This window comes from Trachinotus anak, unplaced genomic scaffold, assembly GCF_046630095.1.
Source record: "Trachinotus anak isolate AG129_WGS33_773 ecotype Australia unplaced genomic scaffold, CSIRO_AGI_Tana_v1 ptg000021l, whole genome shotgun sequence".
In the NCBI taxonomy this organism is placed as follows: Eukaryota; Metazoa; Chordata; class Actinopteri; order Carangiformes; family Carangidae; genus Trachinotus; species Trachinotus anak.
The window spans coordinates 3,333,405-3,359,526 of record NW_027273872.1 but is presented as its reverse complement, the minus strand read 5'-3'; the positions used below and the strand labels follow the sequence as shown (position 1 = coordinate 3,359,526).

General features: G+C 39.4%; 1 protein-coding gene and 1 long non-coding RNA gene across 3 annotated transcripts in view; one reads left to right on the top strand and one right to left on the bottom strand.

Annotated features, from left to right (window-relative positions):
- Nucleotides 1–26,122, top strand: part of tnmd (tenomodulin) — a 52,959-nt gene that overhangs the window by 10,023 nt on the left and 16,814 nt on the right. For both annotated transcript variants that reach the window (XM_071458038.1, XM_071458037.1), the window contains exon 3: nucleotides 21,683–21,823. In XM_071458038.1, the coding sequence (XP_071314139.1) occupies nucleotides 21,683–21,823 (141 nt within the window). The remainder of the gene's footprint in view (nucleotides 1–21,682; nucleotides 21,824–26,122) is intronic.
- LOC139606065 (uncharacterized) lies at nucleotides 1,143–25,452 on the bottom strand. Its single transcript, XR_011684544.1, has 3 exons — nucleotides 25,241–25,452; nucleotides 24,323–24,413; nucleotides 1,143–1,282 (listed from the first exon to the last, which is right to left on the bottom strand). It is a non-coding gene; the product is annotated as an uncharacterized lncRNA (long non-coding RNA).

The window sequence follows — 26,122 nt, the reverse complement described above, 5'->3', positions numbered from 1 at the left end:
GACCCACTCACCAAAGTATCGCTCCATAGCACCAATAACGGTCAAAAACTTTCAACACTTGCAAACATGAAGTTTAATTGTGCACATGACCAGGGGGGTAATATGTGGAGTAAAACAAAATTTCAACAGACCTTTTCCACAGAGGACACTTTGACCTTATTATGTGCTGCATCCCATTATAATAAATGCTGGAGCTGGAGTCTTCATTTATGTTATGAGTGATTCTGTGGTTTTCCTGCTATGTCAGGTCAAAACGTCTGCTGTGAAAAAGACCTAAGAAGCAGATTCATTTGGCAGCGATTCACAGTTAAGTGTGTTGATTGATTCACAATCTCAACATGAATAACATGAAAGAAAACATTCCACCTTAAAAGTAGTTGCTAGGGGCCTTTGAGCCAAGACACCAAAGCAGTATTTTTGAACTATTGAACTCAATCCTGCAAAGTGTTCAATGATTTTCTTTTATTAAATAACTGATGAGCACTGATATTTTACAATTTTGAATGGACCAGCTCTTCACCCTGTGTTCGCAGTTTTTAAGTTGAAGGTTGCTGAATTTCTGGTGAGCGTTTGATTCAACAGACAAAAACCCCCCAAAAAATATGTAATTTTACAAAAGACCTGTGTGGGAAGGAAATCTGTGCCAAGTCTCATCTTTAATTTGAGCAGCTTCACATCACTATAGAAAGAACTGTGTGGGAGATAAAGCCCTTTAAACACGTAGTGCCCAAATCTTAGGAGTTCAAAAGTAGTTGGACACTTGGCTACTGAATGTTTCTCGGGCAGCTGTGTGTCATTAGTTCATGCACAAAAAAAGCTCACACGTGGCTCAGAGTTAGCATTTAGATTGAGCTGAAGTAAACACGCCACAGCCCGGCTGAGTCTGGCCATTTAGGGAGGGGGTGAAAGCGCACTGCTGCAAAGGAAAGGCCTTCACTGGATTTACAACCCAAGACAAAACAAGAGCATTATGCGAAACCAAATGTGCCATGATTGTTTCATCTTGATTGTCTTATTTTCATAATCACTGGGAGCACTTATGTGCCAGAAATGTGTCCAAACCTCTCTGGTTTTACATAAACTGACTTTAAATAATTACACTTCAAGTCTTATCTCTGCAAGAACTCCAGAGTTGCTCCCAGTTCTGGGGGATAAATGATGCTGAGGAAGTAGTATGTCGCAAACATCAGCACAAGGGTACTAACAAAATTCAGAACACTGCCACTCATGATGGTCTGGTCCACTGCAATCATGAAGCATCCAGCTGTCAGGGGAGAACTCCCTACGGGTACACATCAGAGGAAAAGGTCACATTTAAAGTTAAAAAAGAAATCTAACATCAGCTCAAAAAACCACAATGAGAAACTAATGTAAAATATTTTGCCATTATTTGGCTCAGATTTTAGCACAATAACAAGAAAACATTCATATCCTTATAATGTGCATATATGAGATTTATCTTAATTTCTCACTCATGATGTAAACAACATACATATGTACCACCCTGTCGAAGCCATAGATGCCAGAAAAGCTGCTATAATGCCAGAGTGCCGCTGATAATAAATGACAACTGAAAAAAATAATGTGTTTTCATTTTCTTGCAGCCAAATTTTACTGTGTAGTATTAATTTTCTGTAGAATCACAATATGTGTTTTCTTATAAGAAACTCATTCTGTCATGACTGATAGAGATTTAATGGGGAGAATCTACCATCTTTCTCCATGGAACTTCATATTCACCTGGAGGATTTAACAGATTCCCACAAACTGTAATTGACCATGAAAGGGATACACAGCGGCACCGGTTATATACCTTACTATATACAGTGTATTCGGAGAGTGCTCACAACCTTCAATTTTTTTTGGTTGCCAAAATAAAAAAATACACCATAATGACAAAGTGAAAACAGAAACAAGTTTTTGCAAAATTATTAAAAAGGAAAAACTGAAATATCATGTAAACATAAGTATTTAGACACTTGAAATTTAGGTCAGGTGTGTCCCATTTCTCTTGATTATCTTTGACCTTGACTGGAGTCCACCTGTGGTAAATTCAGTTGGTAGTACAGCCACACACCTGTCCATATAAGCTCTCACAGCTGACGATGCGTAGCAGAGCAAAAAGAGCTCAATGACAGGACTGTGTCGAGGCACAGATCTGGTGAAGGCTACAAAAAAAATTTATCTGCTGCACTAAAGGTTGCTAGGAGCACAACTGACTCCATAATTCTTAAATGGAAGAACTTTGGAACAACCAGGACTCTTCCTGCAGTTGGCCACCCAGACAAACTGAGCAATCAGGGAAGAAGGTTCTTGGTAAGAGAGGGTCCCACCGTCAACAAAAAAATATTTTATCCAGAGGTAATTTTATCAGTCAAAACAAGCAAATGTAGAAGTGATTATAATCTTGAATCACGGCATTTCAAGAGGAAAACAAAAGGTTTTATAGAAAACATTTGAGTAAAAAAAAAAAAAAACAATGCTGGCCAAGAACCACACAATTAAATTATAACCAGATGTAAATCCACTCCAGTAAGAAAAAGAACTGCAATGACTGAACCAATAGGCTAATGAGCAGCAAGGCATCAAACCCTGCACAGCCCTTCAGATCAACGAAGTGCTGCCTTTATGTTTGGTCAGATGTGATGTGGAACCTGACTTCCAGTTAATTGGTTTCCCACATACTTCACACCTGTCATCGTTTCCTCCTCTAAAGTGAAGCCACGCTTTTGACCGTTTACCACAGTCCATCTTTCACACTGTGGCGACATTAGCCGTGTATCCTAGCTTGTTTTTCCTATGTAGTTAACTGTATGTGGTACATTTCACACTGTTTACACTGCAGGAGCACACCCAGCTGTTCTCCCCTTATCTGATGCTGTGCATGCTAGCTCATATCTGAACAAGTGGACACACTGCTGAAGCGTGACATACGTACACATACACAGGTCTGGGCAGATAACTATGTCATCCTTACAGATGTGTAGGAATCGATAAATAGAGCTAACAGCTACCCATCTCTTAGCACCAATTCGGTTTCCAACCCTGTAGTGTTACTGTAGCCTGTTCTTTTTGTAAATGATGAATAATAAACATGATAACTTTATGAACTACTCATCATAACATTGGATCATGTGATAGATCATGTATGTAAACTTATAGAAACTTATAGGTACACTTCAATACTTAAACAAATAGCTCTACACCATGACAGTGACGAAAATAAAAAACTGGTGAGCTTCATTAAGCAAACACTCGTCAGACAAACCCAAAGAATTCAGAGGCCTATTTTACTCTCAAGTTCACTGTCAGCATAGTTTCAGTTTAATGTCTTTTGTGTGACAGTTTGGGCAAACTTTAAATTAGCATTTTTCATTTGCATAACGGAAAGTTATGAGAAACATACAGGAAAAGAAACAGTTCATGATCTGGAAAATGTTTTTTTCAATAAATTCAGCTTTACCCCTTTTGTCATGAGTCACAATGCTGTTGATAAAAATTCAGTGGATTTACATATCAGCAGGCGTGAAAACGTGTCTACCTCTAGAGTGGACACAGTAGAAACAGTAAACAGAGAAGTACTTCACTATAGGGTTAATACTACAAATACTAGAGTACTATGCTAATTAGCAATATTGGCCAACCCTACTATACACTACTGTGTCCCTGTGTTGTAGATTCAACTTTTTCCTCTTGGTCTGTCTCTCTGTTTGATATGCAGTATATAGTCATGATTTGAGATGGTCCAGTTGCCCAAAGAGCCTCTTAAAAATAAAATGTGTTATATTTTGAAGCGGCTAATGCTCTGAAGTATTTGTGATTTCTTACTTTCGTGCTGGATGTGTAGTTATCCAGCACTCATCACCACAAGTATGATGGATGACAGCTGCTGCGTGTCTACTGTGTCTCATTTGCCCAGAAAATGTACTTCACTTTGTCAGTCGATGGTGATAAAGCTCGTCAAGATCCTTTTCCTGGTATTCATGGTGGCAGCAGGACTGACCCACTGACCTGCATGAGCAGCTACAATATGGATAGATGAAATGGATTCAGACTCCTTAAAGTACAGTGTGTCCTCTGGGCTTTTGTCCCTCGCTGAGATAATGTGGGGCTCATTAGCTGTCTGGCAGGAACAAATAATAGCCTGGGTGAAATGTAGTATTTAATTAACAACAATGCTGTCATACACTACATATTAATATCAAAATTCATTCCTGCTGAGAGACAGATTTTTACAGTGTCTATCAGTTTAGTTTGGGGGCTGACAAAATGAACAACCTAATAAAAGTCATTTTCATAAGTTTACAAAACAAAAAACAATCTAATTATATATCTTATATTTGTTGCTGTGATAATTACAAGTTTCACATATTATAACTCAAGGTGCAAAGCTGCAGGTGGAACTTGTTATTTCAGGTATTTTTTTAAACCTGCAACAAGCATTTGTTAATAATGGAGAGAATGTTCTGTCTGTCATTTAGCCCAGTGCATGCAGGAAGAATCCAAAGGTCACTGATGTTCTTAAAATACTAGGAATCCTCTGTCCTCTTCCTCAGTGTATATTCACCTCCCTTCAAGTAATCTCACCTGAGGCTAAATTAACCATGTGATCCCTGTAATTTCCAAGAATGTTACAGCCCAGTGATAGACACAGTGACAGACACCTACACTCTGTGACAAACACCTACACTCAGTATAACTGGTGCTTTAATCAAGACATTCATATACCTTATAAAAAGCTTTATGCCTCATTGCCAGCTACAGCCACAGCCGGAGGCATTATGTTTCTGGGTTGTCCATCCTATTCTTGTGAGCGCCATATCTCAGTAACACCATGATGGAACCTCTTTAAATTCGCCATAAACTTTCACTTGGACTCAAGGATGAACTGATTAGATTTTGCTGGTCAAAGATCAAAGGTCAAGGTTGCTGTGACCTCACAAAACATGGTTTTGGCCTTTGTGAACGTGATATCTCAGTTAACACCTTGAGGGAATTTCTTCATATTTGGCACAAGCTTTTCACTTGGACTCAGGGATGAACTGATCAGAATTTGATGGTCAAAGGTCAAAGGTCACCGTGACCTCACAAAACACATTTTTGGCCATAACTCACATATTCATTCACTAATTATGACACAATTTAACTCAAATGTCTATAAGGAGTAATTATGAAGTGATGACACTTTATATCCGAATGGTCAAAGGTCAACTTCACAGCGACATCATAATGTTCTGCAAAAACAATTCTGGCAATTATTCAATGCTGTAGCTATGGAAGGGGAGATTGTGTTTATATTTCCTGCAGCTTGGCTGGTTGGCAGAGCCCAGTCAATTCTTGTGCAGAAAATATGAATTGAAATGCCCTTAAAATGTGTGTTAAAATATAATAATCTTTGCAATTATTCAACATACATTTGTTCTTATTTTCTTTGGATGCAAATTAATTAAACATTTCCTATCATATTACTCAGACTTTGTGTATTTTAAATGTTTTTTTCTCCTGTAATGGACAAAATTCAGGCTTCGTTACCTTTAGCTCTATTTGTGACCTCAGATCTCTGTAGGTTACTCAGTAATGTAGTCACATAGTGTTCAGCATGGAAACCTAAGGGGTTTTTTTGTTTAAAAACCTTTACCCAGTAGCGGTTTGCATCTCCAAATAAATAAATCTCTCTGTAATTAATAAGTTGCGAGCACTAATCATTGCAAAAACTATTCAATTAGTCTCTGAGCAAATTGTCACTTTCCAACATTTGACCTGAACAGGACACAAAGAGCTTGTTAATGGGAGTAACAGGGGCTAAAAGTCATGGGGGAGCAGTTCATGTTTATACTTAAACCAAAAAAGCCTTCCCACATCATGACACAGACAAAACCTCCTAATTTATCTAATTTAGAGAAAAGAAAATCACATGGCTGTTCCCGCTCTAATGCTCTTAGTCCAAATCAGTGGCAAAAATACTGAAAATCAATAATTTGCTCTTTCTGAATTTGCATTTCTTTTGTTAGTGGCTAACCATCATGGACCATGTAGGTTTGATCATGAATTGTGCTGAAAAACTGAGTGAAATGTTGATGCTCCTGATTTCTTTTTTTTTATAGCATGAGACAATGTTAAACTGTAAAATCACAGACACACACCACTGGGAGCGTAATGTGTTGTGTTCCCCCAGTGGGTCTTCAAAGTATTTTTCAGTGTTATTAAAAAGAAGGGCAGACTGGCGCTGACATGCAACCCACACAGGGGCCATGGCAACAGACCAAGAGCTTCTCATCAGTACCCATAGTCCCAGCATGATAGGCCAGTGTCTCTGCATAGGACTATCACTCCCTCTTTTATTGTGTCTTCAAGGCAGGCGCATGGTGTAAACAATGTTTGAACAATTATGAGCCTGTATATCTCCCAGCAGCTCTGTTAGGAATTTTTCAGAACAGTCTACCTTGTTACAGGCATAGCCAGCTTGTTCTATATGTTATGAGGCAGAGATGAAGTTGTATTGGGGGGAAGGGGGTGGCGGTTGCTGTTCTGGGAATATCAGCTGTATTGTGATCATAAAAGAAGAGGGGTGGTCGCACTCTCGTTGTAGCAATTCCAACTTTGATCATCCCGACTAAACCATGGATGTCTGCTGAAGCTGCTGTTATTGGTAGCTGTAGCAGAAACTGTAACTTGGCATTTTTGCAGGAAGCTGAACGTACACTGGATTTTATTGCTTTCCATGCACCATTTTTTATGCATAAGTTGGTACACAGATAAAAACACAACTGATAAATAGCAAGGGAACTATCTATTGTCATCTGTTGGTAAATTGCCAGTGAATTTAATGTGTCACACCCCCAGTATTGAGTGAACCTGAGCAAATGGAAAGCATTTTGCCTTTCTGAACCACAAGAGATTCAGTCCTCCCTGACTTTTAAACAAAATGTTACTTGAACTGCCTTTTTTTTTTTTTTTTTTTGGCTTTCGTGGCTTAAAAACTTTCCGGTTGTTGTTAATGTCGTTCATCTGGCCAAATTATTGCCTTGCGTCTAAATGATCCAAATTGCAGCCTTACAGCTCTCACAAGCTGTTTCTTAAATGCCACTTAGCTGCTGGATCCCAGAGTGTGCTCCTTGATTTATTAGGAGGTGGAATGGCTGAAAACCAGCAGAGCGACAAGGAGACATATCCACTGCAGAGGTCACTCCCTTTGTGACTGTCTGCTTTGTAGTTCAGAAGCTTCACTGCTTGCAATCTCTTGTCTGCAGAGGTCTGTTTCAGATTCTGAGATATGCATCCGAATGCATCGGAATCTCCAGGGAATACCTTTGATGAATTTTTCATAAACCACAACGTCCCTTTTATTACAGGAGACTGGTCATATTCAAATAATATGCTCACCGCAACAATAAGCAACAGGATTCATTCAGCACTCCTGACAAGGAGCAGATTGTTCCTCAGCTCGCCACAGTGGTCACTTGGCAGGGAAAGGCAAAAAGGGAAGATGCAACATGGAACAATGACGGGCAAAAAAAGAAATGGCACAACACAGTCGTAGCCAGAGCCTTTGTAGTGTTTAACTTCATCTCATCTTTTACTACTTTTTACCGTTTGTTGCTAGTGTGGAAAACATTTTGGTCTCATGTTGGCTTGTGGACTTTGGGGGACGTTACATCATTTGTCATGTCCCAAAAAGGTGGTTTAACACAATCTTTAAAGGCTGTGTGCAGACCCTCTGTTCTCTCTTACACTTGGCAAGTGAAGATAAAAAATTACACTCTTGGACATTTTGGAAGCCCTTTTTTCTCCATGTTATTGAGGTGAAGAAAAAAGCCAGTATTTTCTCTTTCTAGTTTGTCTAAGCCTTGGCTAAATTATTTAAAAAATGTTGAAAGCAAATCAAACACTGGTTAAATTCAAGTTTGCAACATTTAATTTCCAGCCTGGGTGAGGTCAATGACACATTCGCTTGATCAGATAACTTTGTGTCTTGAAAAACCTCAGGGCTATTTATAGAGCACAAGTTGTATGTTACAGATTTTGTAAAGTAAAAACTACAAGACAGACAGAAGAGGTGGAAAATATGTACCTCTTAGCCAAAAAATCCAGGGAAACAATGAATTCCCTGAGCTGTTGTGCAAAAAAAAAAAACCTGTTTTCACTTTGATTTTTATTGAGATCAAAGAAACAAACGACACATCGAACAATATGTCCCAGTCCCTGAGTTTGTTCCACAATAGTGTGTTGACCAAAACTAGTGAATAGCTCCCAAAGTTCCCCCTGCCCTCCTCCCTCCTGAACGCAGCTCTATTATGGGCACAGTAGCATGTATCAAGGTGATTTATTGCCAGAAAGAACTCAAGTTGTTTAAAATGACTGGTGTGATTAGTCATATATGCTTCGGCGCTGAAAAAGGGGTGCACTGTGCTCCGGTAAATTAACAGCAGCTGCAGACTGGAGTCGACCATAGCAAGGTGGTCAAATGTGGTAAGCGGCGGAGTCGCTGGGGGACAAGGAGAGAAAGTGGGTCATTTCACCCCTTTCAGGTATGAGTAGGTTGACACTGCTACGTTCAAGATTCAGAGGCTCTGTGATGAATTGATTTAAGCAATAAAAATAAAACAGCAGAAGTATGATAGTCTGAGAGCTCTGCCAAGATTCCACTTGAGTTACTGCACAAATATGCCCCATGTATTCCACAAGCCCTCAGATATATCCATGCTCCATTATTCCTGACAAAAGGAGCCCCTGGAAGAACCTTCTTCACTGGTAACTGGTGTAGTTTTTTTTTTTTTTTTTAAAGTATTGTTTCCTCTTTCCTCCACTTTTTAACCTATAAAGAGCTCAACAGAAAACATCCAGCAGAGTGCAGCCAGGAAACCATTTTCAAAAGGAATGCAATATTTCTCTAAGGATCTTTGACATTTTGGGAAATATGCTCTCTCATTTTCTTTTTGACAGTTAAATGAGAAGACTCTCATTTCTGTTCATTACTATGAAGCCAGAGTCACAGGCTATAAGTATAATAAGCTTAGCTTAGCATAAACACTTGAAGCAGGGGGAAACCACAAACCTGTCTCACTCCAAAGTTTCCAATCATCTCTGTAACTTATGTAACAAAACCAATGTGCCGATTTTCACATGGTGATTACCCAGCTGTCTGGAGCCAGGGTTTGAACCTCTCCCTCTACGTCTCCTTTTTCTTCACATAATTATTTCTGCCACTTTTCATGTGAACAACCACGTGCAACTTTATGAATATCTTCCAGGAGAGACTGAAAATGTGTGCAGTTGTTCCTATTTCCAAGCAATATCAGGCCTCCCCGTCTCTGTGAAGACTAGCTCGTCACCCCACCTTTAAGGATGGCTGTTTGGAACAACGCATTCGACTTCAGACACACGTTGTATGAGCAAATAGCTTTCAAGCATAACAAGACCCTTACATCCAGCAATATTTCTTGATTTACAACAGTTCATCCAGCATGTCAAGCTCTGGCCTGTTGTTAGCCAAATAAATTACAACTCCCTGTCAGCAAACCTGCCTCCTAAAAAGAACATTTTCACATATGAAACGTGAATGTGGGTTATGTTTTCTGTCATAACTAGGATTTGTTGTTAATTGCCATATTTGAAATTTGTAATTTGTAGAAGACAGGATACTGTAAAACCACAAACTGTCATTTTTAGATTTTTGTTTCTATAGGAATTTCAACAAGGGAGATACAACGTGTTAAGTTTTGAGTTTTAGTAGATAGACATATTTTTAAACTGTGGAGAAAACCAAGCTAGCCATTCCCCTTGTTTCCAGTCTTTAAGCTAACTGTGTCCTGGCTTTAGCTCCATACTAAATGAAGAAATGAGAGTGGTACTCTCAGCAAGAAAGAAAATCTTTTTCCAAAAGTCTGCGCGATACCTTTAAAATCTTTGGAGAAATGACGATCGACATAAAGTGCTGTATTTATGTGAAAACACCTGTCCCATACTAATGTGACTGAGGGCAGAAGACTCAAACTATCACTATGTCCAGATAAACAATTTCTATTTCGAGGAGGTTGTTTATAGACTTACAGTATTGTGGTTTTCCAGTCTGCTGCACATTAAAGGGGAAAAAAAAAGCCTCAAAACACAAAGCCTCTTAACACTGCTGCGTATTATCAGTTCGGTGGTGTTACTGCACTTCAGTGGTGTTTTTTTGGTGATGAAATGTCATAATTCACTTTTTGATAAATGCACTTTCCTTTAACCTGTGGCGGCATTACATTCTGGTCTTTTGATATTTCTGTCAGTGGGGGATTTTTAGACCTTTTCTCCGTCCACAGGGGATTTGTGTGATTATTGAACGTCAGTGCTAAATGGTGAGACTAGAAAGAAGCTTTTGCTCTATGCTCCCATGAGACTGACTCCTAAATCTGACCTTTACTACTGATGTTTTAGGTGGTTATACATGTTCCTGTGATTAAACTCCACTCGAGCTCTGCTGGAAATATCTGAGTGGGACAACACACTGTCAATGTGTTCGTGAGTTATTGTCTAGAATAAGAAAAATACACTATCAAACAACAAAATTGGCTCAGAATGGGAGGTTCATTGCCAGTAGCTGTTTGTTTTAATAGTGTTAATGTGGTTCAGGAAGATGGCTGCATAACATTTTTGCAGCTTAACATGTTGTAGCTTATTCTATGAAAGGCTAATGACCTTAGCATTTTATAACTACCCTTTGGCATTGGCAGCTGCAAAACATTTTAACATCAAATTGATGCTTAAAGTAATTGCTTGGGTGAATTCCCAAAAGCACTTTAACCCCATGCCAACCTAGTTTTAGCTTTTCATTTAATGCTACATACCCACATTTTGATTTTTGAATGGCTTCCAAAAACATTAAGATACCACAAAAGTGGGAGTTCACACTCAAGTGTGCAACATCATTACTTTCAAAAATCTAAAATAAGTTTACATTATTTTTCATGTCAGTCTAGCGAACAGTAAATATTCAAACTTCAGCAAATTTTAGTCCAGTCATGTTTGTTGATGCTATTTAAGGAAACTTCCTGAGGAGGAAAAGACGGCAAACGTGAGCAGTGTTACTTAATTGCTTACATCCAGTTATTTACCTCCACATGTAACAAAACCACCAAAAAGGCTGGTGCTAATTACAGTGCAGAAACATTTCAGCGCCTTACAAATGTTTATATTTAGAGCCTGAGTTTGTGTCCTTTCATTACACACTGACTGGGCACACACACACAGCTTCCAGACTAAAGTCAAGACGACAGCTTTGGCTTTATATTTGGAGGATGAAATTCCTCAGAATTTGCTTCCAAAAAAACTCAGTGCTTGTTGATCTCCATGTTACATATATTTTTGTGACTAAATATAACTAAAATTACTGCCTCACGGTTGTATGCCTCCACTAACCAGCCAAGTTGCAGGAAAAATGGTCGCAATCTCCCATTCCTGGGTTATAGCATTGAATAATAGCCTGAGGTGTTTATGCAAAACATTATGATGTCACAGTGAAGTTGACCTTTGACAACTTGGATATAAAATATCATCAATTAATTTTATCCTTATAGACATTTCAGTTAAATTGTTTCATAACTGGTGTATGAATTTGTGAGTTACAGTGACCTTGACCTTTGACCTTTGGCCACCAAATTCTGATCAGTTCATCCTTGAGTCCAAGTGAATGTTTGTGCCAGATGTGATTCCCTCTGGGTGTTCTGATATATTGCATTCACAAGAACATGAGATCACCTTGACCTTGAACTTTGACCTTTGAGGAGCAAAATCTCATCAGTTCATCCTTGAGTCCAAGTGCACATTTGTGCCAAATATGAAGAAGTTCCCTCAGGGTGTTACTGAGATATTGCGTTCATGAGAACAGGACGCACAGACGCACAGACGCACAGACGCACAGACACACAGACACACGGACGGACGGACAACCCAGAAACATCATCCCTCCAGCCACCGACACAAAGAGATAAAAAATGGCCCAGTGTTTGTTTTCTGTGACCGAGGTTCACGAACAGTAACTGCTCAGCAGCTGGTTTCCATTGAACTACACATTATACACATAGTTTTGTTGGTGTATAATGTTGATATGGGCAATTTTTCCAACTCAATTCATAAAAACTAAAAAAAACTATGTCACAAATGAAAAAGATTTATTGCTCTTAAGAGGCAGTAAACAAAACTGGCCCACTGATAACTGTGCCGCACTCAGAGCTTAACAAGATATTCATGGACGACAAACACTAACATTAACTGCAATTAACAGCAGGTCAACGGCTACATGGTGACATCCCCCCATAGACACACAGCGGAGAGCCTCTCGTAGCAGAGCTTACACACTGAAATCATTTTCATTGTCAGCATCCATGTATGTAAATGTACTCATCGTCAAAGACATTGAAACAAACAGACAACCAGATGCAGTGTCATCATAAAATGGCTGATGTACAGCCACGTACTGTATTTCCACTGGTTGCAACATGTTGCACCGTGCTGTATTCTTCTTGCTGTCAGGCCGTGTTCAGTGAGATTGATGTCATGCACTGCCAGTGGGCTCATTTTACCGTGTACCAACTAAGTTGATGATGCATTAGTGACTGACCAGTATTTTCTAAATTGAATTTTCCGAGCTGGCGCCTGTCCAGAACCAGCTGCCTGTATTCAGCAGGCATCACCAAACAGCAGACTGCATGTGTTTGGCAGCCGGAGACCATTCTTACTTCATTTATCTGAATTCTCCAGGCCTTGGGAGTTGACAGGCTTGGTAACCAGTGTCCACAAGCATAATCCCCATGGTCTCAAGACACCACACAATTCACTCTCACACCCTCTCTGTCTCATTTTATAGAAAATCTGTTAAAATCACCTTGCGAGCAAAAACACATCCACAAATATGCATACCACACAGTGTGTGACAGTGAATATAGAAAACATGCATTCACATGTGTGAGGACCATCTGCACCACTGTTTCCAGGTACGAAATCTATAGCTGCAATAATTACTCCTTTGTGGATCATCGCTTTCAGGTAATACCTCCATAGGAACCTGCTCAGGCTCGTCTCTCAGCTTAATGTGTTAAGTTTCACAAGAAACATGAGAAAATGGCAGGTAATGAAAACAAACCTGGCAGAATTCTTGGAAACAAAAGTGTGTGTGTGTGTGTGTGTGTGTTTGTGTCTTTAATTGTCATTATTCTAAGGAAAGATTAATTATTCTGGCAGAAATTGTGTTTGCTTATACTAAAAGGTTACACCTCTGCAGTGGCAATTTCCAAAGTGTCTAACAGAGATGTTCCATTTTTACTCCTGAGAAAATGAGAAACTCCAATAAAAACAACATTGCCAACCAGAGTCCTAGCACAGTACTTGGGAGACATTAGTAGTTCTCATGTGACTGACCATGTGAAGAGCCTTGAGCTCTGAAAAAATAATTCTGGTGCAGGCTGCTGGAGGACAAGGAGCCAGCAGCAGAGACAAGGGACAAAGAGAGCGAGAGAGAAAAAGCTTCCTCTGCATCACTGGCAAGAAAACTGAGTTGATCAACTGACTCTGCTTTTCCATGCCAAGCTGCTCTGAGTTTTAGCCCTTCAATTAAAAAAAAAGAAGAACTCAAAAGATTTCTTCCATACCTGGGAGACAAAACTCATTACACAGGCATTTTTCTCAATTTTGGTTCTGTAATTCATTTATAAGATACTTGACACTTGTGCTAGAGGTAGATTTCATTGCAAAATACAGCCAAGTAATAATAGTATAACAGTAATCCTTAACAGATGTAAACCCTGGACAATAAGCCACAGATAAAGGCTGCACAAATAACAACAAAACAAACCATAAAGTGATAGTTTGGGTGATTTGATGTGGGGTTGTGTGAGGTAGTTATCTAGTCAGTGTATTATCTGCGGTAGATTCGGATCAGTGCTCCCAGTTTGGAGAAGCAGACAGGACTATCAGCATAGAGGCTGAGTGATGTGCTGCTGTGGACGGGGCCGTGTGCAAAAATATGTTTGAGCCACTTTAAAAATGTCCACAGAAAAAAGCCAATATCACTTCAAATGTACACTTTATTTTGAATATTTTTACCATTTTATCTCGCCGTCAAACAGCCCTTTGCTTTGGAACTACAGTTTGTGTACCATCAAACTACTATTACTGCGCAGATCGGCTGTTCGAGTCAGACAGAGCTACGCATAGATGTGCTTGTGATTAGGAATCAACAGTTGAAAAAATGTATCTCCAGAGGAAAGAGCTGGTAGACAGCAGTACACTTCAACTGATATTAGCTTTTTTTGGTGGGTACTTTTATAAACTGGGAGCGCACTGATCCAAATCTACTGCAGGTAACACACTGACTATGTACAACTACCTCACAAAACCCTGTGTCAAATAACCCGAACTATCACTTTGAATGTCTGGAGTCGTCACTTGTTTGGTGTTATACAAACAACAATGTAACTGCTGGCACAGTACAATAGACAGGACCTAGAGACATCAAACTCTGAATGACTCAGCATCCAAACAGCATGACTATCTGCAGTTTCATTGTCAGTGCATCTCAGGAATCGCCTTAAATTTAGACACTTTCAGAAATGTCAGCTTTTTCCAATCAAATATAGATAAATGTTCCAGTCAAGCAGCTCTCAAGCAGGGACCCCCCCACTGTTAACCGGATAAAGGCCAAGAATGTGATTCAAATGAGAACAAATAGATCAGCCCACGAACAAAATTTTAATCACTGGTAAGCACACACAAAATACAGAGTGATTTATTATCTTAAAGGCAGATTCAGTTACTCACAAATAAATATGCAACAAACTATAAATATAAATATTATATATATATATGTAGCTCATAGTATAAAAAGCACAGGAACACATACTTTAACAGTGAGGCAGAATGAGCAATACCTGAAACTGAAGCTGCCATTACTTTTATTATTTACACCTGAGCTTTTTCTATTGTAACAGGCTGACTGGCCTCTTCTCTACCATTCAGTCAGAAATACTTGTAGATGTCAACATTTTAAAGGAAATCCCATCAAGCAAAGATACGTACAATAATACATACATATCACAATCACAATATCTTCAATGTAAATGTAATTTTGAATAGAGCTGCCACCAGATAATTGGTGGCCTTCATCAGTTGTTCAAATACAAAATACTTTTCCTTTTTTACTGTGACAGTGGAGAGCTTCCTAACCTTGTAACATGATTTAACTTACACAGTGGGACTGCAGAAGAAAATAAGAAAAAATAAGAAGAATAAGAAAACTCTCACGGAGGAATGATCATGTGGCTTTGACAACCCCGTCTCAGAAATGACATTTATACAGAACTGTATACGACTAAGGATGATTTGCTAAGAAACATATCTACTGCCTTGAGTATGTTCAGGCAGAAATTTCAGAGACTGGACTTCGACGCCAGAGATCAGGGTTCACATCCTAACTCAGGTTTACTCAACAGGAGAGAGATGTTGGTGTCAGTAAAGTGCTTCAAGTCACTGCTGACTTCTATATTTCCAAACCTTAACGAAGCACAAACAGTGACTAAATCTAACCATAAACACAGTTTTATCGAGTTTGATTTGTTGTGAGTGGATATTGCCAGAAATACAAAGGAAACAGTTCATCTGTGAACATTTAACTGAATTAATATTTTGCAATTTGGCAGATGCAATAATATAATAAACATCTGATCATTAATATTCATTGATAGAAAACATAACCTGGGGAACATATTTCTTACTAAATCTATTTGCAATTGCAAATTATATATTCTATAAAGTATAGTATATACTATAGTACATTATATATATTATTATTATTATTATTATTATTATTATAACATATCATTCATAATATATAGTATATATTAGTGTATATTGGGCTCAGAGAGGGAGCTGACAACCTGTTTTGCTGTTTTCTGTCTATAACACCTGCTTGCTGATATATTTGACATAATCTGTGTCACATAAACATGCATCAAACTGAATTTTAAGCCACAAGTCTACATATGTTCTAAAACCAGCGAGGATTTAAAAAGAAGCAAAACCCGAAGGACACAGCGCTGGCCGGTGTGACAGTCTACACTGCTGCCCACCTCGATCTATCACAGAGCTGCCTATGGCTCCCATGAGGCCCAGTGCACTGTGCAGCCCTCACGCCACCTCCCACCCCTCGCCCACGCCTCCCCCCTTCATACTCTCGCCTCCACCCGCCATCACCACCCCGCCGTGAGTGACAGGCATCCAGTTCCGCCTGGCTGGAGCCTCCATCTCCTAACCCTCAAGGACAACTAAGAGGACATATTGTCATCAACTCATCTCTCTCATTCCCACGGCCGCCTCCTCCATAGATGCACATATGCACACACACACTCTCTCTCCCTACACACACACACACACACACACACACACACGCTGCCAACTGCGACCCACTCACCTGTAACAACATCTACGTGACCTTTGCTTAATGTCCTCGGGTGCCATACCAGAACCTACACACAAACAACCTGCAGGTCTGGCTGTGCCTGCCGCTTCTCATTCACACTGTGAGTCTGTGTTTGAAACCATCTAGGTGGAGGTTGTTAAGAACCACTTCAGACAGAAACCTTGAACAGAGGAAATAAACAAGGCATTGTCTGTGAATGCTTCCTCACAGATCGCCTCACACTCCTGAGCTAGAATGTTTTCCTGGCTGTGGAGATCTGAATTCTTTATCTCGCACTGTACAACAGTCTGAGGCATCTTATGATGTGAGAAAAGACCAACTGTTCCGGAGGGATATTGGACATAGTGGAAGGCAGTTTCTCAAAAAAATAACAAGGTCTAGTTCACAGTACTGTGTCTTTGGCAATCAACGTGCATTTCACGGTGTTAGCTCGTTTGCTGTATGTAACCTTTAAGTGTTCAAATAAACTGTTAAAAATAACAATAACATAACATCCAAAAGACATCATTGTATTGTTGTTACTGTTTTGCTTTCTTATAAACTAACTGCTCTTAATCCTGAAGGTAGTGTTTTTTGCGCTGTTACAAGTTGTTAAGCTGGAGAGACAACAGGGAGTCAGTGCTGAACTTCAGATTAGAGACTGTTGCTTAAAGCCGCCGTAGGAAACTTCACATGTTGGCAGGAAACTCTTGTGAATTTTGAAAATGTCAAATCCCACAAATCATGAAATGTGATCTGAGAGAGCTGTGTAATCTTTCAAAGAACGGCCAGGTTCATTAACATAGACAGTTTCTTCTGAAGTAGTGCTTACTGGAAGAGAGGCTCACAGAAAAGATGCTATGCTAAGGATAGTTTTTTTTTTTATATAAAGTTGTTAAATGAAAATAAAATGAGTCCATGTTATGTATAGTTTTAAGTACGTTACAGCTCTACTAATCTTTATTTTCATATTAGCTACGGAAAAAATAATGTGTTTTAATTATGTGTAATTATAACCAACCTGCAAAGAAGTCAGCTGATTCTGCAGTTTCCCTCTGTGGAGTGTTTTAGCATATTTCAGCTTATTGTTTCGGTTTTACAGCCGGCAACTTTAACGTTTTGGTTTATTGTTACTGCTCTAGTGCAGCCTCATTGGGCAGCAGTTTTCAACAAAAAGCTCTGGTAAACCTGCTGTGTACTACCTGTTCAGCAGCAAAGGCAAAGTTATAAGCACTGGCTGGTGAAGCCACTAGAGAACCTGATATTTTCCTCAGGAGTTTGTGGAGACCAATGGCAAAGCTAAATGGAGAGCAAATACTGGACTTATAATCATTAGATGGTCAGAAATAAAACTCTTAATGGATCCATAATGGTGTAACAATGTACTCACCTGCATTGGAAAACCCTTAGTAAGAAAGGACTCTACACATTTATTGTGCATCAGTATCAGAAGACGACTTCAAAGCCATAACAAAAGTGCTGGATCCCAAACCTCCTGAGGGGCCAGTAAACAAAGTGTGGTGCGACGTTCAACTGCTCAGGGGCATGGGGGAAATGAGGGTGATCGGCAAGCTCAAACCCACATCACTCACCATCAAAAGAGACAAAAACAGACTTGAGTATGCAACACTGGTCTTCAACGAGCATTCAGAATCACAATGATCCGCGGAGGGGGAATAGAAAGAGCACAAGGGGATTCATGTATGAACAGCCTGCTGATCCTCTCTGCCCCGTTTCATCTACACAGAACTATCTATTCCCACCTAGCCTCGAACGCATCATCACTGAAAAAGAAAAGTGATCTGTGGTCTCAGCCATGTTTGGTAAGTGGGGCTTGTGCATATTCTTTTGGCAAGATTAACTTGCCATAGAGTTTTTAAAAATTCTCGACAACTTCATGGAGAGTGGTCTATTGTCTATTCTGGCTGGTCATGACCTAAGATACAGTCTAAATGTAAAAACTGTCATTTCCTGTGTGTTACAGGTATACTTGAGAGCCAATAGGCATCAATCATCTTGCAACAAAGTTGTCAAGAATAAGAAAGCAAGCAGGAACTACACTAAGCACTGCCTCCACAGCAGCAAGATTCAGAAAGTATCTGATGTGGGTACTGACAACCGAAACTCAGCCGGAGAAAGCGAATCACCTCCGTCTAACAAAAAACACAAGCTTACAAGCAGTTTCAAAGTCCTCCTACTGACGCTGGACAGTGTGGCTGCACAATGAATGGAAATACAATATAAAATATATTTTTTAAAAGCAATATCTCACTCCAGTCCCTGATGTATTGTGACTATATCACAGCTATGGGGGTTGTCCACCCGTCGTGAGCTATTGCTTAACTGTAGGTTTCTCTGACTGACTTAGTAAGTTATGATTTTTTTGTCCGACTACATGCCTGCTGTTTTAATGAATAAAAATCATGTCTACTGCAGCTTTAATGTCACAGTGGTATAATTGTTTAAAGTTTCAAATGTATTAAAAGTCTTTGTAACCAAAGTAGTTGCACAGTAGCCTTTCAGTGTCCTTGTAAGTGAGTGCAACATAAATTGGAGCCTTTCCTATGTGCCGGCCTTTTATCTGCCCGTCTGGTGTCATATGGAAAACTAATTAACTTTCACAGCTTTAACTTTTTTGCAGCAGAGTGAAAGTTTCTGTGAATTAATTTCAAGAGATGGTACAAGATGGGTAAATTACGAAAAACAAGCCCTCTTCAAATCTCACCCGGCCTATCTTTAAACAAATGTAGGATGAGAATAATGAGAATCAGCACAAAAAGAAATTATAATGACCGTTGTCATTACAATGGGGCAAAATATTGTGTTGTGTTCTAAAATCCTCCCTCTACTGCAGTATAAATCACACTGCAAGTTTCCCCAATGTACTGAAGCATCCATAAGCATCAAAAGAGGCCATACAGAGGCTATTCATTTCTATTTTCAGAATGCCAATTATGGTGCACAGCAGCAGCTTTGGATATTGAACCAGTTGAAGTCAAACTGTTGTAATACATTATTATCTATTTCAACCTGGTGTGGTGGGGAGATTCACACTGCTGGATTTTCATCAAAAGTGATAGCCTGCTGAAAATGTAATTCACTATTTTAGTATAAATCAATAAGCCTCCAGAGTCTATTCCCCCATTCCACCTTTATGTTAATATAAAAGATATGCCCAAATAGAACTTTAATTCACCACACAGACTTTCAGACTGTTTAATAGCTCCAATTTTATCCATAACTGCTCAATTGACACTTAAATTTCAAGCCCATCTTAATTTGGCTTCTCCTGACAATTTTAAGTTCTACTTCTCTTTGGAGCCATCGCCACTGTGACCCATGTTAATGGAGATTTATAGGCTAGTGCCATTCTAACAGTGATCTTCTATTAAGAATTATATCCCATTTGATCATTACCACTCTGTTCTCCCACCACAAAAAAAGAAAAGTCACTGCTTTATGTGATGCAGTGTATTTAAATGTTCCAGATCCTGTGTATAAGAAAGCAGAAACAAACCACAAAAACAGGGTAAATGCTGAACATGTGAAGGAGTTTAAAGTGAAAGCTAATTTTGTGTTAGAGCGTTAGAGGACATTCAGATGTTTCTGATGAGGGATATAAATCCTGATGGACTCCCATCTGAGTGTATTCATTAATCATGCGTCTCATTGGCGAGGCTCTTATTTGGCACTGAGACAGATGAAGATGAACTCAGCAATATATTTCTCATCATAACACAACCCTCACATAAATATTAATAGCATATTTTCAGCTGGTGGGCATGAATCGTTTTTCAGACAGGGAATTTTAAGAGCTATCCATGCGTGTCCAAGAACAGTACATGAGCAAGCAGTTGTGATAAACAACACTGCTTTAAGGCAATGGTGAAGAGACGGCTTAAACTGTACTGGAGACTCTAAAGGTCTTTATTTTATTTACTTCTTCAGGCAAACTTCTATCAATACATTTTCTTATTTAACCTGACGGCTTCTCAACACATTATCACAAGTGATCATCATCACTGATGAGCTCTGCTATGAGGAATTAAAAGGAAATACCCAACATTTGACAGTTTAAAGCTGCTATAGTCAAAAATGTTTATATTAAGAATGGGTCAAATGACTTGCAGCTTCCCTCAGCTCCACAAAGGAGTTTTAACATCTTTCAGTTTTTTTGGTTTTACAGTCTGCAACTTTTCCCAATGTTTTGGATTCACTCTCACCAACTGCAGCAGGAAGCTACATTCAACTAAACAAAAAGCTCTAAAAACCCACTGTACACCACCTGCCCAGCATTAAATAGCAGACGAAGTTAGCCACTAGCCGGTGAACCGAGTGGAGCATTGAAAGAGCCAGAATATTCCCTCAGGCAGAGGTGGAAGGACAGTGAATATTGGACTTAGATTCATTTAGTGGCCAGAGGCATGATCCCAAGCGCTGATGTTTCTCTGTGTGTGATGGGTGTATTAATAAACAAGTGAATACTTAAACGCTCTTCATAGAAACAACTTCTACTGCCTGCAAGTCGTCAAAAATCTTCAATTAATGTTGGTTTAACATTTCATACCAATTTTTATATTATGTATAAAGTAGGAATTTTAAACGCTGGAGCACAATTTTCATTTCCCATAACTAAACATCCAATCTCAGACTGAATTTCTATTTTGTTTCACATTATTTGCTCCGACATTGTGTCAGCTGTTTACTGTTTATTTCATGTTTTCAGAAGCGAGTGGCATATCAGTCCAATTGTCATCATTTTCAGTCGAGTTGTGATACAGGTTGCCAGGAACAATTAACTTTGTTTTCCACAATGACTGAAAAAATATGCTGATTTAAGGAATGTTATTTCATTAGTTGATTTACAACAACCTGTGCAGCTGCCTCATCCTCATTTAACATTTGTCATTTTTGTGGCATTTTTCTGTCGCTGGTTTTCATGGATGTAACTGTTGTTTTGGCTCAGTCACAGGAAGATGATGTCTCGAGTCCTCATGCTGCACACAAACACTTGTTTTTCAGACCAGGGAAACAGCTGTCAATGAGAACAACGTCAGACTTGTTTGAATAGCAGAAAGAATCTGAAATGTGGGCAGCTATTCAGGGGGGTAATGATGAAGTTTGGGTAGAGTTAAGAAACTCTTTAAAGATCTTTAATATTCTTTGGTACAAAATGACAATATGGCAAATGATATGTCATCGTTGCATTTCTGCTTTAGTCACAGCGGTGAATGGTTGTCTGTGCCACTGCAGGTGTATGACCACCACTACAAAGCCGTGCTGGATGGCGTGGAGACAGACAGTATGCTGGAGATTGACCCAGGTCAGCGCATTGAGATCTTCAGAATGGGAAACGGGAGCGAAGAGGTACTTGAGGTACACGACTTCAAAAACGTAAGTAACAAGGCCGTGTGAGCGATTCTTCTTCTGCTGAAAAACTGCTGCTGTAATTGTGTTTTCTCTTCAATTCAGGAAGGATTATGATGTTCACATCCTGCCCTTTTCAAAGAGGCAGTTGACCTAGGTGATATCATGACACAGCGTATAAATAGCTCGCCACTTTCAAGGATATTTTGGGTGTCATGTCTGCACATTTTAAGCTTGTCACGTGTCATTTAAGGCTGCTCAGTCCCACATGTCATTCAATGCTGTTTTAGTCAGGGTTAGGGGCCGGGTTGGGGTTAAGTCACTAGAGAAATGACGTGCAGTGAAACAAAATGCATAGTAATAACACACGAAATGACTTAAGAAATTGGTGTGTTATTCATACTCTCACTGAAAAAAAGTTGTGACAAACCTTGAGGAACAAAATAATGGGAAATTATCCTAAGTAAGCTGTACACACAGATCAGAAATACACTTTTAAAAAATAGTGTGCAAACACATATTATCAGTAATTGATGCAAAAGCAGCAACTGTACTTTGTGCGTTTTAAGTGCACACCAATCACCCCAGAAAGAGAGGCTGGTAAAAGGCTGCTAATTCTATACAGAAACTTCCTCAGAGTACAGAGACAAACACCATTAAGAAGCCAATCTCTATTTGTTGCCTACACCTTTTTTCAACTGTAATTTTGTCTCCAGCAGAACTCATTAACTTACCTTTCATTCCTAAATCCTGCTCGAGAGTGCAGGAGGTTACACATGCTGCACCTCAGAGGAGGGTGCGTTCTGCTTGACTGGGTAATGAATGCTTTTACTCTCACACCATTATTTACTGTGAAATGTTTGGTTGCAAGGCTGAATGTTACAGGATACACTTCATCCCAAACAAAAACCTGCATTGAGTTGTTATTGTTTTTGCTACAATGGTCTTTGTGAATCTAAAATGGCTATATGATGGAAAACCAGCACAGCGCCAGAAAAACCTTAATCTCTGCAATCACTCTATTCCTCTCTCTCTCACTCTCTCTCCCTCAACAAGCCCAGTATGTGTGTGTGTGTCCCACATAAACCAACACACACACATGCCTGTTGCTCTTTCCACTTCCTGTTAGAAAAGCACCTCCCTTGAGGAGATTTGTTAGATTCAGTGTCCCACCGTGGTAGACAAACAAACAAGCAAGTGAGCAGAGTAATTCAATATTGTGATTTTAAAAAAAAAGGGAAGGAAACCAACATTAAATTTACAATAAGGTTATATTAAGTGGTGGCTTCTGCACTGATGTTAGAAAAAAAGGGGACTGTTGCATGCCATTATAGGGACCAAAGCCACCTCAAAACCAATCTCCATCAAGCCTGAGGGCTGTGTGAGGAATGGAAAATGAGGGGATTATACCACCAGAACTGTGGACCACAGGCAAAATCCACTCACCATTGTTTCAGGCCAATACTAGACTCATTTTAACGGGAGAGACAGGAATAAAATGGGGAAAGAGGAATCCTGAGAGAGAGCCACCAGAATCATTTTTACATTAAAACAAAGAAACACAGGAAAAATAACCTTGTTTAGAATTTTTTGGTTCAATAAAATGACAAACTGTGCCTGTGTTGCAGCACAAATTAGTGTTTATTTTTAACTGTACACCCAAGAAGACGTGATCTAGAAAACAAGATCACATTTAGGGATGAAGCAACTAAAACTAAGGCAACTAAGACTTTTTATGATACATGGCACAGTGTCTTTTTGATAGAACAACTAAGAGATGCCTAAGTTGACAATTTCCTCTTCCTCCTCAACAAATTGTGTTTTTAAATTAAACAAATCACCATGATCACGCCACTACAGAGAAGGAAAAGACTAGACTCTATGCTATTTACATGTGAATTTTATCTTACCAACTCTTTCAGATCTCTAATTCCAGTATTTAAAATTGTATTCTGGGTCATTTCATCAAGCCAGGGCAGCAGCATTGCAGACCTACTGACCTACTGTACAGAGTGTGAGCTTAAGGGGCTCAAAATGTCAGTATAAAAACCATAACGAACTGGGGTACGTGGTGTCCTCTCGCCAGTTTCACTGAGGGAGAGTCCTGAGTGCTTGTGAACATATCCAGATGCCTCTTATACTGAAAGATATTTGATTCACAGATGTTGTTACTGGTTTGTGTAACCGTTCTGACCACACTTGGCATCTCGTTCTGACCACACTCAGTCGCTCTCAAGTGTGGCTGAACCGCCGGTTATAAAGTGAAATCATCTGAGCTTAGTGTGCGGTCATCTTGTCCTCATGTTGCAGTGACCAGCACCTAGTTTTTGGTCTGCACTAACCAGAGAGCTATTGGTCATTCTGATACCCTCTAAGACTACAGGAGGAAACCAGTGGACCCGGAGCCAGAGCTTCTTGCTGTGAGGCTTACCACAGCATCAGTGGGTCAAAGTGTATGTAAAACAGCCGATTCACTTATGGTTAAGACCATTCTGCAGCAGTTGTCTTCTTGTTTTAGCTGCTTACCTTCAAACGGCATCTCGCCTGAAGCTTGTGGCACCCAACATCCATAAATTGGCACAGATGCTGGAAAAAGCTGCAGGTGAATGCAGCCAATCTGTAATAAGTAAAATTCATGTAAGTTTTTGTTTTAAACAGTTTCTCAATGAAAGTTAAGTTTTTCTTTCATTTCTCACATAGATTCTCTAGTGTAGTAACCTCCAGTCGGCTTACAGCAGCTGGCATTTCCCATATGATTTTGTAGTCATTTAATATCTCACGATTATACCAGCATATTACTACATCCTATCTGCTGTGGAAATTAACTCCATCTAGTGTTTTTTTTTTGTCATATAGTTTTAGATTTACTCTTAGTCCTAAGATCAAATGTCCATGTTACTTTCAGTCATATTTACTCAACCTCATCTGTCTTATTTTTAGTCAGATGAATCAATTGGGACAAAAACTCTCCAAAAACATTTTAGTCTAGCTTGAGTCCACAAAGACACTTGACATTTTAGTCTTTTATCAGTCATCAGAACATTAGTTGACAAAGTGCTCAGAACATTTTAGACAAGACAAAGAATAAGCATTAAATTCAAACATTCTGCCGTCAAATAAGATTTCATCCATGAGATCTTAGGCTAAGAGAAAATAACAACGACAACCAGCCACAAAGTGACAGGTTGTGTGATTAAGAATGCAGCTTTGAAGACAGGATGTCTGGTCTGATGTTATTAATTTAAGCAATAAATCCACACATGGAAGAAGATAAAACAGTGTAGTCCAGAAGGATGCAACACTAGCAAATCCAAGTCTTGCAATAAGTCAATCATTCATGTCTATGATGTTCAGTTTGATACAAACCCTGAGTATCCAGAAATGAGAAAACCCTTCACAGCACAGATGAAATAAACCTCTGTATAAGAGCCCTGCAAGACTTGCCTATGGTCAATTAGGTTGGGAGTGATTTATCCTGGATTGGATTGGATTGAGATGTTTTAAGTCTTTCTTTTGTAGCCGCCTGACTCCTCTCCAGTCAATTACAACAAGCTTCCTCAACTTCCTCCGCTTCTGCCTCGTTATAGTTGAAGTGGGTCCAACTGTCAACACGTTTTTTCTGACCAAACCCCGCTGCCGCCGCCATGTGCCTCTCCTGCCACCGTTTCTTGTCTGGGCCGTTCAGTTTTCGTGCAGCTACCTGTGGGCGGTGCGTTCATGGTCCTGCTGCCGGTGTGCGTAAAGTCCCCGGGAAGATGATTCAGGCGCACAGGAAGCAAAACGTGCAGCACGGTCATCCATGTCAAGGACTTTTGGATTATTTCAGTCTTTGTGGAAAACAAAACTGTATAATCTGTGTAATCTCCTCTTATCTTTTTATTCACATAAATATCGCTTCTTTTTATGTCTAATATACATTTTAGTCACCTCTGAATATATTTGGTCACAATTTTAATTGAAGGAAATGAACACTACACTATACCACTGCACTGGTGAAGAATCCTCATAAAACAAGTCAGGTGTGCAAAACAACACACAACATGGAAAAACTACTGCAGCAAGCTACTAAAATATGCATTTAAAACGTTAAAAAGTGTAGCAGACTATTGCATTGATAAGTGAAAAAAATAATAAAAATTTTAAAAAATAAAAAAAATAAGGGGGAAAAAAAGGAAACTGTTGCTAACTAAATTAGCAAAGGTTTATCCAAGTAGCTAAACAATGCTAGCTAAGACGAAGTCAGAATCATAATGTCCCAGCAGGCACCAGATGTCAGTGTAACATCAGAAAGACATTGGACTCTAACACGTTAAACTTTGGTTGGAA